The sequence below is a fragment of the Rhinatrema bivittatum genome, chromosome 1, assembly GCF_901001135.1.
Source record: "Rhinatrema bivittatum chromosome 1, aRhiBiv1.1, whole genome shotgun sequence".
In the NCBI taxonomy this organism is placed as follows: domain Eukaryota; kingdom Metazoa; phylum Chordata; class Amphibia; order Gymnophiona; family Rhinatrematidae; genus Rhinatrema; species Rhinatrema bivittatum.
In genome coordinates, this window is record NC_042615.1 from 572328771 (window position 1) to 572343191 (window position 14421).

At 47.8% G+C, this 14421-nt stretch overlaps 1 protein-coding gene across 9 annotated transcripts in view; it reads right to left on the reverse strand.

Moving 5' to 3' along the window:
* The window catches only part of CDC14B (cell division cycle 14B), a 283418-nt gene that overhangs the window by 145605 nt on the left and 123392 nt on the right, over positions 1–14421 (reverse strand). For all 9 annotated transcript variants that reach the window (XR_003858911.1, XM_029617847.1, XM_029617825.1 and 6 more), the window contains exon 8: positions 6205–6292. Coding sequence is in view for 8 of the 9 variants with exons in the window: in XM_029617847.1 (XP_029473707.1) it covers positions 6205–6292 (88 nt within the window). In the remaining variant the exon portion in view is untranslated. The remainder of the gene's footprint in view (positions 1–6204; positions 6293–14421) is intronic.

Here is a 14421-nt window from a genome sequence, read left to right on the forward strand (position 1 = left end):
TGCCCATGGCACTACTTCCAGTGTGGATGCCATGAGGCAGAGGACCTGTAGATAGTCCCATGCTGTGGGGCGAAGCTCGCTCAACAGGGTTCATAACTGGGTCATCAATTTCGATCTCCTTGTCTGTGTCAGGGTGACCTTGTCTTGTTTGGTGTCGAACCAGACTCCCAAGTATTCTAGGGATTGGGAGGGCTGCAGAAAGCTCTTGTTTGTGTTGACCACCCACCCAAGGCTCTCCAGTAGAGTTTTGACTCTGTGGGTCGCCTGGTGGCTTTCTTCTGGGGATTTCTCCTTGATCAGCCAATCGTCTGGATAAGGGTGTACGCGGATTCCTTCCTTCCTCAGTGTTGCTGCCACCACCACTACTATGATCTTGGTGAACGTCCGAGGTGCTGTGGCTAACCTGAATGGTAGTGCCCAGAACTGGTAGTGACGGTCCAGGATCTTGAAGCATAGAAAACGCTGATGCTCTTGATGAATCAACGTGTAGGTAGGCTTTCGACAGAACCAGGTATGTAAGGAACTCTCCCGGTTGTATCGCCCTTATTACCAAGCGTAGGGTTTCCATGCGGAAGCGAGGAATCTTCAGGTGACGGTTGACCGACTTGAGGTCCAGGATGGTCCTGAATGTTCCTTCTTTCTTGGGAAAATAGATGGAATAATGTCCAGTATTTACTTGTTGTGGAGACACTGGTGTTATAGCCTCTAAGGCTAGCAGTCTGGTCAGTGTAGCTTCCACTGCCATCCTCTTGGAAGGGTCGTGGCATGGGGAATTCCACAAACCTGACCAGAGGGAGGTGGTGGAAATCCAGGTAATATCCCTCTCGAATGATGTCTAGGACCCACTTGTCCAAAGTTCTCTCGACCCATCTTTGGTAGAATAGGGCAAGTCTGCCCTCTACGGCTTCTTCCTTTGGATGGGTCGGATGATTTTCATTGTGGGGTGCGGCTGGGGCCTGGGCCCGAGTTGGCTCCCCTTTTGTTGTGCTTGTTCCAAAAGGACTGGCTTTGGCCTGTGGGGCGGGCCACTTGATGTGTGCTTCTATATGGGTTGAAGTGTTGTGATACTCTGCCCCTGGAAGTTCGGGGGAAGGGTCGCTGGTTTCTCTTATTCCTGTCCTCCGGTAGCCACGGCAGTGGGGACTCGCCCCATTTGTTGGCTATTTTCTCTAGTTCGCTCCCAAACAAGAGGGTTCCCTTGGAGGGCATCCTTATGAGTCTCGTTTTGGAAGATGCGTCGGCCGACTAGTTTCGGAGCCAGAGTTGTCTTTTGGCTGCCATGGCGGATGACACTCTAGCTGCGGTGCGCACCAGATCAGAAGCGGCATCGGCGAGGAATGATACCTCTGGTTCCAGGGCTTCCCCGGGAGTTTTGTTCCTGGTCTGTGACAAGCAGGCGCATGTCACCACGGCACAGCAGGCCACGATCTGTAGAGACATAGCAGAGACGTCAAAGGACTGTTTGAGAATGGATTCCATACATCTGTCTTGAGCATCCTTGAGTGCTGCTCCTCCCTCCACTGGGATAGTAGTGCGCTTCGAGACCGCGCAGACCATGGCATCCACTTTCGGACATGCCAGGAGATCTTTGGTGGCTGGGTCCAGAGGGTACATGGCTGCTAGAGCATGTCCCCCTTTGAACGTAGTTTCCGGGGCATCCCATTCCAGAAAGTCATGGGATAGGAGGCGATGTCCTTTCGTGGATTACAAACTGGTTAAAAGACAGGAAACAGAGAGTAGGATTAAATGGTCAATTTTCTCAGTGGAAAAGGGTAAACAGTGGAGTGCCTCAGGGATCTGTACTTGGACCGGTGCTTTTCAATATATATATATATAAATGATCTGGAAAGGAATACGACGAGTGAGGTTATCAAATTTGCGGATGATACAAAATTATTCAGAGTAGTTAAATCACAAGCAGACTGTGATACATTACAGGAGGACCTTGCAAGACTGGAAGATTGGGCATCCAAATGGCAGATGAAATTTAATGTGGACAAGTGCAAGGTGTTGCATATAGGGAAAAATAGCCCTTGCTGTAGTTACACGATGTTAGGTTCCATATTAGGAGCTACCACCCAGGAAAAAGATCTAGGCATCATAGTGGATAATACTTTAAAATCGTCGGCTCAGTGTGCTGCAGCAGTCAAAAAAGCAAACAGAATGTTAGGAATTAGGAAGGGAATGGTTAATAGAACGGAAAATGTCATAATGCCTCTCTATCGCTCCATGGTGAGACCGCACCTTGAATACTGTGTACAATTCTGGTCGCCGCATCTCAAAAAAGATATAGTTGCAATGGAGAAGGTACAGAGAAGGGCAACCAAAATGATAAAGGGGATGGAACAGCTCCCCTATGAGGAAAGGCTGAAGAGGTTGGGGCTGTTCAGCTTGGAGAAGAGACGGCTGAGGGGGGGATATGATAGAGGTCTTTAAGATCATGAGAGATCTTGAACGAGTAGATGTGACTCTGTTATTTACACTTTCGAATAATAGAAGGACTAGGGGGCATTCCATGAAGTTAGCAAGTAGCACATTTAAGACTAATCTGAGAAAATTCTTTTTCACTCAACGCACAATAAAGCTCTGAAATTTGTTGCCAGGGGATGTGGTTAGTGCAATTAGTGTAGCTGGGTTCAAAAAAGGTTTGGATAAGTTCTTGGAGGAGAAGTCCATTAATGGCTATTAATCAATTATACTTAGGGAATAGCCACTGCTATTAATTGCATCAGTAGCATGGGTTCTTCCTAGTGTTTGGGTAATTGCCAGGTTCTTGTGGCCTGGTTTTGGCCTCTGTTGGAAACAGGATGCTGGGCTTGATGGGCCCTTGGTCTGACCCAGCATGGCAATTTCTTATGTTCTAATTAGTTGTTGGATGGCTTGTAATAATGGAAAATGGCAGGAGGTCTGACTGAGTCCCTCTAGTAGGGGGTTCGTCTTAGGTTCCCCTGAGGCACTGGTGCTCGGGATAGAAAGTTCTTTTAAGCTGTGTGTGACTAGGTCTGGAAGCTCGTCCTTGGTGAAGAAGCGTCTCATGGTTCGGTGGGGCTCTGTCCCCGGAGGGAGTTCCCCTTCCTCCAGGGGTTTTGAATCCTCATCCGAGTTGTCCGTGTCCCCGAAGGTGAGGTTTCTTGGCGGTAGGATCACATCCCTGGGCATAGAGGGTCCCGGGATGTTGAGGTCCTCTGGTGAAACTTGTGGCCGTTTTATAGGAGGCCCCGGTTGCATGTGGATGAAGGTATGCAGACTTTTGAAGAATTCCACCCAGGAGATAGATGCTGGGTCTAGACTAAGGGGCACCGTATCCCTGGGGAGCCCTGTTTGAGGGGGGGGGTCCCCGCTGTGCGATGCTAGGTCCAGTGTACTGTTCAAGAGGCTGGAACTCGGTACCAGCTGGGGAGGGCCACGAGATGGAACCCCTAGGGCCTCTTCGCACTGTATACACAGGGCCGTGGCCTCCTCATGCTGTGCAAAGACCCTGAGCCTTGAGTTTCTTTTCCGGTGGTGCGATGGCTTGTGCACATAAAATACAGTTGTGCGTTTAGGTTTGGTGCGCACACAGATCGAGTTGTGCGTCCAGCACAGTAAGCGCGTGGCTACGCACGTCGTCTGTGCGCACGGTATTTGTGCGCACGGATCAGGGCGGCGAACAGATCAAAATGGTGACGGCGACCACGCAGACAATATGGCGACCGCCTTGGAGGGTCTCCTCGTGGGAGGACCTTCGAATCTAACCGGGGTCTAGCCCTGCTAAGGCAGATCAACCCGGTGGTACTGGTCCTGGCTGGTGACCTGTGCGACTCCTCGAGCTTCCAGGACCAGAGACTTAATTAGATTTCTACCTTACCTTGTCTCTGCGCTTCCCGGTCTCATTCTGGGTAGTCTCCGGCTGCGGGGGGAAGAGGGAAAATACTTTCACCATCGCGCTCAAGGTTGCACCCGCTGCCTCTCAGCCTCACCCGATGTCGGGGGCTAGGTCCCCACGAGGTTCGGCCGCTGGACCGAGGCTTACCTCCGAGGGATCGCGGAAATCACCTCGGGAATTCTCAACTGTGGAAGGGACCCAAAGGGTGTCACCGCAGGAGAGAGGGGCTCGTCTGTAGAGGTAAGAATTCTTCTTATTCTTTTGGTTTTCTTTAGTGAAATTACTCTAACGCTGTGAAAGCGTACATAGAGTCCCTAACTGCTATGGAGACGGAAAATACCGAAGAGCTGCACTTCCTGCAGGGGTATATGTACTAGGGCTGACGTCAGATTGAAATCTGATCCGTCTCCAACTGCTATCAGGCATACACTATACCCATTGGTCCTGAGTCCATCTGCTACATGCTAGGAAAATAGCATCTTAGAAGCACAGTTCAGATGTATTCCACGTATTAAGAAAGGTGGAAGGAAGGTCAAATGATTACCGGCATGTTTAAAAAGCGAGATGAAAGAGGCTATTTTAGCCAAAAGTACTTCCTTCAAAAACTGGAAGAAGGATCCATCTGAAGAAAATAGGAAAAAGCATAAGTACTGGCAAGAGAAATGTAAAACATTAATAAGAGACTAAGAGAGAATTTGAAAAGAAGTTGGCTGTAGATTCAAAAACTCATAATAAAAGTTTTAAAAAATATATCCAAAGCAGGAAGCCTGCAAGTGAATTGATTGGACCGTTAGATGATTGAGGGGTTGAAGAGGCTTTTAGGGAAGATAAGGCCATCGCAGAAAGACTAAATTAATTCTTTGGTGTTTAATAATTTTGGGGAGAGACCCGTTCCGGAGACTGTTTTCAGGGGTGATGATTTGGATGAACTAAACCAAATCACAGTGAATTTGGAAATGTAGTAGGCCAGGTTGACAAACTGAAGAGTAGCAAATCACCTGGAGCAGATGGTATACACCCCAGGGTTCTCAAAGAACTAAAAAATGAAATTTCAGACCTATTACTAATAATTTGTAACCCATTATTAAAATAATCTATTGAAACTGAGGACTGGAGGGTGGCCACTGTAATTCCGATATTTAAAAAGGACTCCAGGGGTGATGCAGAAAACTATAGTCTGGTGAGCCTGACTTCAGTGCAGAAAGTCATGAAAACTATTCTAAAGATCAAAATCACAGAATAGATAGACTGAGTTTAATGTGCCACAGCCAGCATGGATTTACCCAAGGGAAGTCTTGCCTCACAAATATGCTACTTTTTTTTTGAAGGGGTTAAACGTGGATAATGGCAAACTGGTAGATGTAGTGTATTTGAATTTTCAGAAGACATTTGACAAAAGTCCCTCATGACAGACTTTAAGAAAATTAAAAAGACATGGGATAGGAGATATCCTTCTGCAGATTGTAAACTGATTCAAAGACAGGAAACAGAGAGTATGATTAAGTAGTCAGTTTTCTCAGTGGAAAAAGGTAAACAATGGAGTGTCTATGGGGTCTGTACTTGGACTAGTGCTTTTTAATATATTTATAAATAATCTAGAAAACGGTATGATGAGTGAGGATCAAATTTGCAGATGATACAAAATTATTCAGAGTAATTAAAGCAATTCCATGCTTTGCTCAACCCTGTTGAGGTGGTAGGCTCTGAGGCCTATATTACAGATAGGGTAGTCTGCTCAAAGATCGCCTTCTCAACTTGGCACCGAGGGAACTCAAGTAGGGGTGACATCAGCTCTTCACCACCTGAGTGACTTCTCCATTTTCCAAACTGTGGATCCTCAGAGTCCTGGTAGACATCTAACCACAATGGTAACAAGGGGCTCACAATGCAATTTACATGCATGCTCAGTACAACAAAAGCTCTACAATCTAGAACGGAAGGCAATATGTTATGGTTAATTCAGCCCTGCATGTCAAAGAATGTATCTTATCAAGCTAAATAATAAATCACTGAACAGTGTGGGTGCAGGAGCGAGACCAGCAGTGGAACACCAGGATCACTGCTGTGAGAAAGTCCAATAGACTTTACAGCCAACCATGATGACATGAATATCAAGCTTAAGACAAACTATGAATGTCTGGACAAAATCCCAACCCTCCTCCTACACCAGTGTCTCCTCAAAGGAAACAAGTTTTGCTTCCCAGCCACTCAACTGCTCAGCAAACTCATCAGGCAAGATAGAACTACTGAGCACATCAGTAATGATCAAATGCACCCTTACTAGAAACTGACCTTAACATCATTAATTTAGAGTTTCACTTATTGGACAAAGGCATTACCGTTTTCAACTTTACTTCTTGGATGAGGCCCACTGAAGGCCAGGAACCTTCCTGGTATTATCCAATTAAAATCACCATTTTCTGCTCTCTGGAAAGAAAAGAAAAAAAAATAATTTAACCCCAACACTCCCACTTCTTCCTCCACCCCAAATAGCCTTAAGTAGTAAAGTGCACAGCAAGAAACTTGCCTTCCTCCCCCATGCCTGCAACTCTTTCCTTTATGCAAATAAAGGTTTCATTACTAAAGCAGCAGGTCACTACACTAACAGGGAGCAGTCCCAAAAATCAAGCAACACTATGTTATATAATATAATTGTTAATATATATTATATTAATATACATTTTACCCCAATTTCAATTTTATTTGTAGATTCGTCAAAACTGTCCTCTTACTCAACCCCTCTCCTGGATTGCTGACAAAATCTATCAGAAAACTTGAGGTAGGGTGTGAAATTTCAGGCCCAACGGCACTTTTTTCTCCCCCCCCCCCCTCAAAAAAAAAAAAAACCCTTACATTTGCCAGACCCACCCATACTGAGACTGGCTGAGGTGCCCACGTGACATTCCGCAACAGCACCTAGAGCAATTTGTGGCACCATCATGAGTGAATTTCCTAGTCCCAAACCTTCCCATCCCTCCTAATTTCAGGGTGAGCAAAATCTAAACATTCCCAGGTGTGCCCATATTTGCCTCCTGTTCCCATTTTGTACTCTCTAAACCCTCTTTCTCCCCTCCATTTCCTCTTACACTATTGAGCAAGACCCGGCCACACTACTTTAGCATGAGCAGACTGTGGAAGGCAAACGTAATGGAGAAATTACTTACCTGATAATTTTGATTTCCTTAGGGTAGACAGATGGACTCAGGACCAGTGGGGGTTTATGCTCCCCTGAAAGCAGATGGAGCCGCAGCAAACAGACGCCAAGTATAAACCGCCCTGCAGTGACCCCAGCCTGCCAGTATTCTCTTCAAAAGCAACCAGACTAGCAAAATCCTTGATTAAAACATGATTAAAAACAGATAAACCAGAACTGTACTCAACCAACCATAAACACTGAACTCACATAAGATTCTAGGTACCCCAAGCTAGGGACTGGATGAACACTTACCAGTAATCCCTTGGGACCCAGAGCCCCACAGGAGGGCTACAGACACACTCTTTCTGCTGCCGAGGGTGGGAAGCTGAGTCCATCTGTCTACACTAAGGAAAACGAAATTATCAGGTAAATAATTTTTCTATTTCCTGGCGTGTAGACCAGAGCTTTCCAAAGTGCGTGTCACAACACTTTAGTGTGTCGCGCAAGCCCGGTCCATGTGAGGAGGCAGAGCAAGTGACGTCACCCACCTTCACTTCCTCGCAGTGAAAGCATTAAAGATTTCCAGTTGCAAGTCCTAACAAACAAATTTGCTGTAGGTTCGCCTGGCCTGTTCTTAAAAAAAAAAAAAAAAAAGTACTTCACTGCAGACCTCGTGGTGGCGTGGCTCTGGCGTAGGACCAGCCCTCCATCTTGCCGCGCTCTTTGTTAATGAAGGAAGGTGTGGCCTGGTATCTGCTGGTTTCTGCTGGTATCTGCTTTCCAGTTTGCGCCACGCTCGCCCCCCTGCCTAATTGTAGAATCGCGGCGGTTTTATAATCAGGGCAGGGGTCAAGCGTGGTGCAAAACTAGAAGAGGCTGGCAGAGAGTGTCCCCCGGCTTCCACCACCCACAAACTCCCCCGCAGCCCTGGCCCTTCCCAGCGAGCAGTAGAGGAATCCGCAACCGCAGGGCAGGTTCCTTACAGAGTGATGCCGTGCTGCTGGGAAGGGGGGGGGGGGCTTCCCACCCAATTTGGACCCAGGCCCACCCAACTGGAACCGGAAGTGGAGCACCGGACCTGCAAGGCCATCGCGGGATCCCATCTCTGTGCGGCGAAGAGGAGGACCCAGGGCTGGCGCACCATTCCATGCATTTGCACGGCACACATGGGGAAGCGATCCTGCAGCCGTATGGCCCACCGATCCTCCTATTGGGGTGGGGGGGAATGAAGCAGAAGCGCTGCACACAGCTTCTGCTTCCTCCCCCTCCCCTCCTCCAAGCAGGAAGATTGGTGGGCCGTACGGCCCAAAGATAGCAGGAGCCCGGTGGCAGCGGGAGAGGCCAACTGATCTTACTGCTTGGGAGGGGGAGGAAATGGAAGCTGTGCGCGGGCTTGAATGTGTATGTGTGGGTGAGAATGGGAGCTTGAATGTGTGTATGTGTGGGTGAGAATGGGAGTCTGGGTTTGATTGTGTGGTGAGAATGGGTGCCTGGATGAGCGTCTGTGTGTGCATAAAAATGTAAGCCTGGGGAGGGGTGAGAAAGTGAGAGCTTGTATGTGTGTCTGTAGAGAATGTGAGTTTGTGTGTGTGGGGGGAGGGGGGGAGAGCATGTGAGAGCTTGAGTGTGTGAGGGAGTCTGTGAGAGAAAGAATGTACGTGTGTGTGTGGAAGGGAAGAAGACAGTAGAAGAAGAAAGACACTGAAAAGGAATTAGGAAATGAATGACAAGGGAAAAAATAGGAAAGAGAGACCAGAACCAACTGATTAGAAAAATACAAAGATCAGACAACAAAGGTAAAAAAAAAAAAATGTATTTTGAGATGTTAGATATGCCATCTTTGGGAATGTGCATTTCTTATATTTTGTATTTTTCTCTTTCTTCAGAATTCCACTGTTCAGAGACTTTAGTTTCTCAGGCTATTTTGTTTTTATCTGCATGTTTCTGTTTCTAATTTGTGGTCTCTTATTTCTATATTAGGTAAAGATCAGTTTCTGTTTTGCCTGTGTGTGACTGAAATGTAGTATTTCTGCTAGCGTGTAGTTTCTCTGTAGTAGTAGTCCAGCTTTGTTCTGTTATTCCCGTAGGTGATGTATTAATGTTCTTAACCTTTAACCTCTGGTTTGCTAGTAGATTGAATTACTGTGTCGTGAAATTATGTTTGTCTAAAAAGTATGTCACCAACATGAAAAGTTTGGAAAGCTCTGGTGTAGACAGATGGACTCCAGACCAGTGGGATGTACCAAAACTACTCCCCAACAGGATGGGAGGCTCCCATGGTCCAATCAACACTGCATGTGCAAAGGCTGCATCCTCCCGGGCCTGCACGTCCAGACAATAACACGTGAAAAAAGTGGATAAGGAGGACCACGTCACAGCTCAGCAGATATGGACAGGAAACAACAGACTAACCTCCGCCCACAACACTGCCTGTGCTCTAGTGGAATGAGCCCTAACCTGAGTAGTCAACGGCTTTCCAGCATCCACATACGCAGCCGTGACCACCTCCTTAATCCAAGAGCTATGGAAGCCCGCGAAGCCGGAGCGCCCTTACTCCCACCATGGAGAACAAACTGGCAATCCGTCTTTCGAAAAGACTTAAAGACCTCCAGATACCGCACGACAAGACGCTTAACATCCAAGGAGCACAAAAGGTGAAACTCCCCTGCATCCCTAACCTTATCCAGGGATGGCAAGGAGATGGACTGATTCAAATGAAAGTCCAAGACTACCTTGGACAAGAAGGATTGAACAGTAAGCAGCTGTAACGCCCCCGAAGTCACCCGAAGGAAAGGTTCCTAGCAAGTCAAGGCCTGCAGCTCAGAAATCTGATGTGCAGAACATATAGCCACCAGGAACAGTCTTCAAAGTCAACAACCGTAAGGAAAAGCTATGCAGTGATCAGAACATAGGGCCCGCCAAAAAGTCCAGCACCAAATTAAGACTCCACAATGGAACCAGTACCCTCAAGGGAGTCCTAAGGTGCTTCACCCCCTTCAAAAACTGGGCCACATCAGGATGAGACGACAAAGGAACACCATTCACCAGGCCTCTGAAACAGGCAAGAGCTGCAACCTGCACCTTCAAGGAATTAAGGGTCAAGCCTTTTTGCAATCCATCCTGCAAAAAGTCCAGAATGAGAGGGATCTTAGCTGAACGAGGAAGAACACCACGCTCCTCACACCAGGCCTCAAAAACTCTCCAAACCCGCATATAAGCCAAGGAAATGGAGAACCTGCGAGCGTGGAATAAAGTAGCAATCATTGCAAAGGAATAACCACACTTTAACAGACGAGCGCTCTCAAGGGCCATACCGTAAGATAGAATAGAGTCGGATCCTCATGAAGAACCGGTCCCTGCTGAAGCGGATCCATGTGCGGCGGAAGACGAAGAGGGGCCTCCATTAGGAGTCATTGCAAATCTGCATACCACGGACACCTGGGCCAGGTCAGTGCCACCAGGAGGTACTAGCCCCCTGTAGCCTTTGACCTTGCAAATTATTCTGCCCAGCAAGGGCCACGGAGGAAAGGCATAAAGCAATCTGTCCTCCGGCCAGACCCGTACAACATCTATTCCCAGAATCAGGGATCTCTCCTATGACTGTAGAATCAAGGAACCTTCACATTTCGAGAAGTCGCCAGCAGGTCTAGGAACAGAAGGCCCCAGCGATCCACAATCAGCTGAAACACCTCGGCTGATAACACCCACTCTCTCCTGGGTCCAGACTCTCCCTGCTGAGAAAGTCCGCTCTTATGTTGTCTTTTTCTGCCATGTGACAGGCCGAGATTATTTGTAGATGACCTTCCGCCCATTCCATCAGCTGGTTTATTTCCAGTGACACTTGCTGGCTCTTGGTTCCTCCATGGCGTTTGATACAGGCCAATGTTGTCTCGTTGTCTCATCACGTGAACCTCTTGATTCCGCAGCCTGTGGCTTTACTGTAAGCATGCCAGCCATACCGCCCGGAGGCAACTGATGTTCCAGCGGGACTCTGGCATTCCAGTGCCCCTGGGCTCCCCCTACTGTGGAGACTTGCATCTGTCATGAGAACCAACCAGGTCGGACCAACCAGATGATCCTCCCACCACTGGAGGTGGGAGCAGATTTCTATCAGCAAGTGGAGCCAAATCACATAATCCTAACACTGTGGGTTCCAACGAGATAACAGAGAACGCTGAAGACACCGCATATGCGCCCCTGCCCACTGTATCTCGTCCAGGGTAGAAATCTGTCGGCGGTATCATGTTCACCAACTGACGCACTTGACACAATCTCTGGATCTGAATTTCCTGTGGGAGAACTCTGTCTTGTCTCGTGTCGAACTGGACCCCCAGATACTCCGACTGGGATGGTTGAAGATTGCTCTTTGGTCAGGTTCACCACCCAACTGAGCTCCTGCAATAAGGAGATCACATTGAGTGTCACCAGACTGTTCTCTTCCCGACGCTTGGCTCGAATCAGCCAGTAATCCAAATACGGATGCACCAGGATTCCTTCTTTTTCACAAGGCCGCTGCTACCACCACCATAATCTTGGAAAATGTTCTGGAAACTGTGGCTAGACCAAAAGGCAGCACCCGAAACTGATAATGGCGCCCAAACACCGTAAACGTAGAAAGCGTTGGTGTTCTAATCGGATGGGAAAATGAAAGTAAGCCTCTGACAGATCCAAGGAGATCAGAAATTCCCCCAAGTGCACCGCCATTATTACAGAGCGTAAGGTGTCCATTCGCAAATTAGTCACCTTCAAAGTGACAGTTGACTCTCTTGAGATTCAAGATGGGACGAAGGGAGCCCTCCATCTTGGGAACAACAAAATAAATGGAATATTGCCCCATACTTTCTTGAGTCTTGGGCACCGGAACCACAGCCCTCAGTCTGACAAGACTTTGAAGCGTGAACTCTACTGCCTACTTCTTCTGCGGGGAGTGGCAAGGGGACACCATGAACAGATCCCGAGGAATACAGTGAAATTCCAGTGCATACCCTTCGCGTATCACTTCCAGGACCCATTGGTCTGACATTATCTCGACCCACCTCTGATAAGAGTGAGACATCCCCCCCTATTTCCTGTTCTGGAAGGTGGGTCAGCAAACCTTCATTGGGAAGGTCCACTCCCAAGCCCGCTCCTCTCTTGGGCTGTTGGGGATGAAAGGACTGAGACCTACCGAAAGGCAGAGTCCACTGAAAGGTTGTACCTCTATGGGGACAAAAATGCCTGGAATTCCGGAAACGACCCCTCATACTAAAGGGGCGCTGTAATTGTTTCTTATCCTCCAGCAACCGAGGCACTGGAGACTCGCCCCACTTACTGGCCAGTTTCTCCAACTCACTCCCAAACAAGAGCAAGCCTTTAAAGGGCAGCTTGGTAAGATTGGCTTTGGAAGCTGTGCCAGCTGACCAGTAGGCTCCACAACTGCTCTGGAATTCCCTCCAGACTCAATCTCCTGAGAGAGAAGGAGACAAGATCTCGCCACTATGGCGCAATAGGAGGCAATCTGTAAATTCATCACCACTGCCTCAAAGGCTTGATTAAGAATAGCCTCATCCATCAAGACCGCTTCGCCCTCTACGGGGATAGTCGTCCGCTTAGACACAGCCCATACCAGAGCATTCACTTTGATAAAACGCAAACGTTCTCTCACAACCTTCCAATGTCTGACCCCCCTTTAAAATTTGCCTCTGGGCATCCTATTCCAGATCATTCAATTCCTGGATGGCATCCGTCACAAGGAAAAAACAAGAGGCTTTACCGTAAGGAAATCAAAATGGTATTTTTCCTCGGCTTTGACATAACATACGAATCAGGAACACCCAGCTGTTTAAAGATCTGGGAAATCAGGGCCAGCAGTTCATCTCTATGAAAGAGCCGCAACATGCTTCGATCCAGTTCCAGCCCTGGAGGAATTTCCCCATGTTCCAGGGAATCAGGATCAACCACATCATCAGTGCCATACAGATTCCTGTTGGGAACAAACAGTGGTGAGCACTGGCACTTAAGTATAGGACTGGAATATTCGTCAGAACGGCTTGCGCTCAAAAATGAAATGTGCCCAAAAAATGAGCATGGCAAGGCACACACACAACCTGTGTGCCAAGTTAAGCGCGTAAAAATGTTTGTGCATGTAAAAAGCACGCGTAAAAACAGAGCACATAACATGTGCGCAGAGCCAACACACTGAGCATACAGACGGCCTATAGAGGGCAGCAGAACATGCACAAGAGCGCGTGAAAACGGCCACTGCGGCCTACCACACAGTGTGCAAGAAAAAGCATAAGTGCGGGGCTTAGCCCACCAGGGGAGACTCAATCCACCAGGCTGCCCAGTTCCCAAGTCCAATGGGTATGGGAACGAACGTTGGCACGGCCTGCCGAGAACGGAGACTGGAGGAAGTCCTGAAACCCCTCTAACTCTGATTCAGGGACAACTTTCTCTTCTTTTTTTTTTTTTTTTTTTTAAACCTTACCTGAGCTCAGCATTTACTGGCCGAGTACAGAGACAGTCTCCAGCTGAGGGAAGACAGGGCATCTGCCGTCACCACGATGTTCAGCCTCCTACACCCTCTGCCTTTCAGCTGAACTAGCAGCTAAGTCCACGCTGGGAAACCCAGCAACCAGACCAAGACCCTCTGAGGGACCATGGAAATCGCCTCAGGAACTGGGGGAGGGACCTTTAGGTATCACTGCAGGAGAGCCCGGCTTTCTTTTCCTGAATTTAGAATTTCAAATTTTTCCTTTCAAAATGTTCAAAGCAAACCCCATAGGGAGATGCATGTCCACCATCTGCTGGAGATGTAGAATACTGGCAGGCTGGGGTCACTGTAGGGTTAAATATACTGTGACATCAGCTTGCTCTATCTCCATCTGCTGGCAGGGGAACATAAACCTACTTGTCCTGAATCTGTCTCTAGCAGTGGTTCCCAATCCTGTCCTGGGCACCTCGAGCTGGTCGGGTTTTCAGGATATCCACAATGAATATGCATGAGAGGAAATTTGCATGCACTGCCTCCATAACATTACTCCTGGGGGAATTCTGCACAAAAAATGTAAAATTCTGCACACAAAAACTTAAAATCTGCAAACTTTATATTGGTCAAAATAACAATTGACATGACAGTCTAAGTAATTACATTTTAAATTAATACAGAAAAAAGTTATTACTTAAAGATGCGAAACTTTAAATATTTTGAGCAGAATTCCCTAGAAATTCACTGTAAAATTGTCCCTTTCAGTCTCTCTCCCTACTTCCCTGGCCACTTTGCCCTCTCGGATCCAAAGTCCTCCACCTGCCAGTATCTCTCCCCTCCACCTCTAGGCTCAACCCCTTCCACTCTATTGCCAGTCCCAGAGTTTGACCCCATTCTCAGTACTGCCCCTCACACAGGCTCCCTCTGTCCCTCCCTCTCTCACACACATGCTCC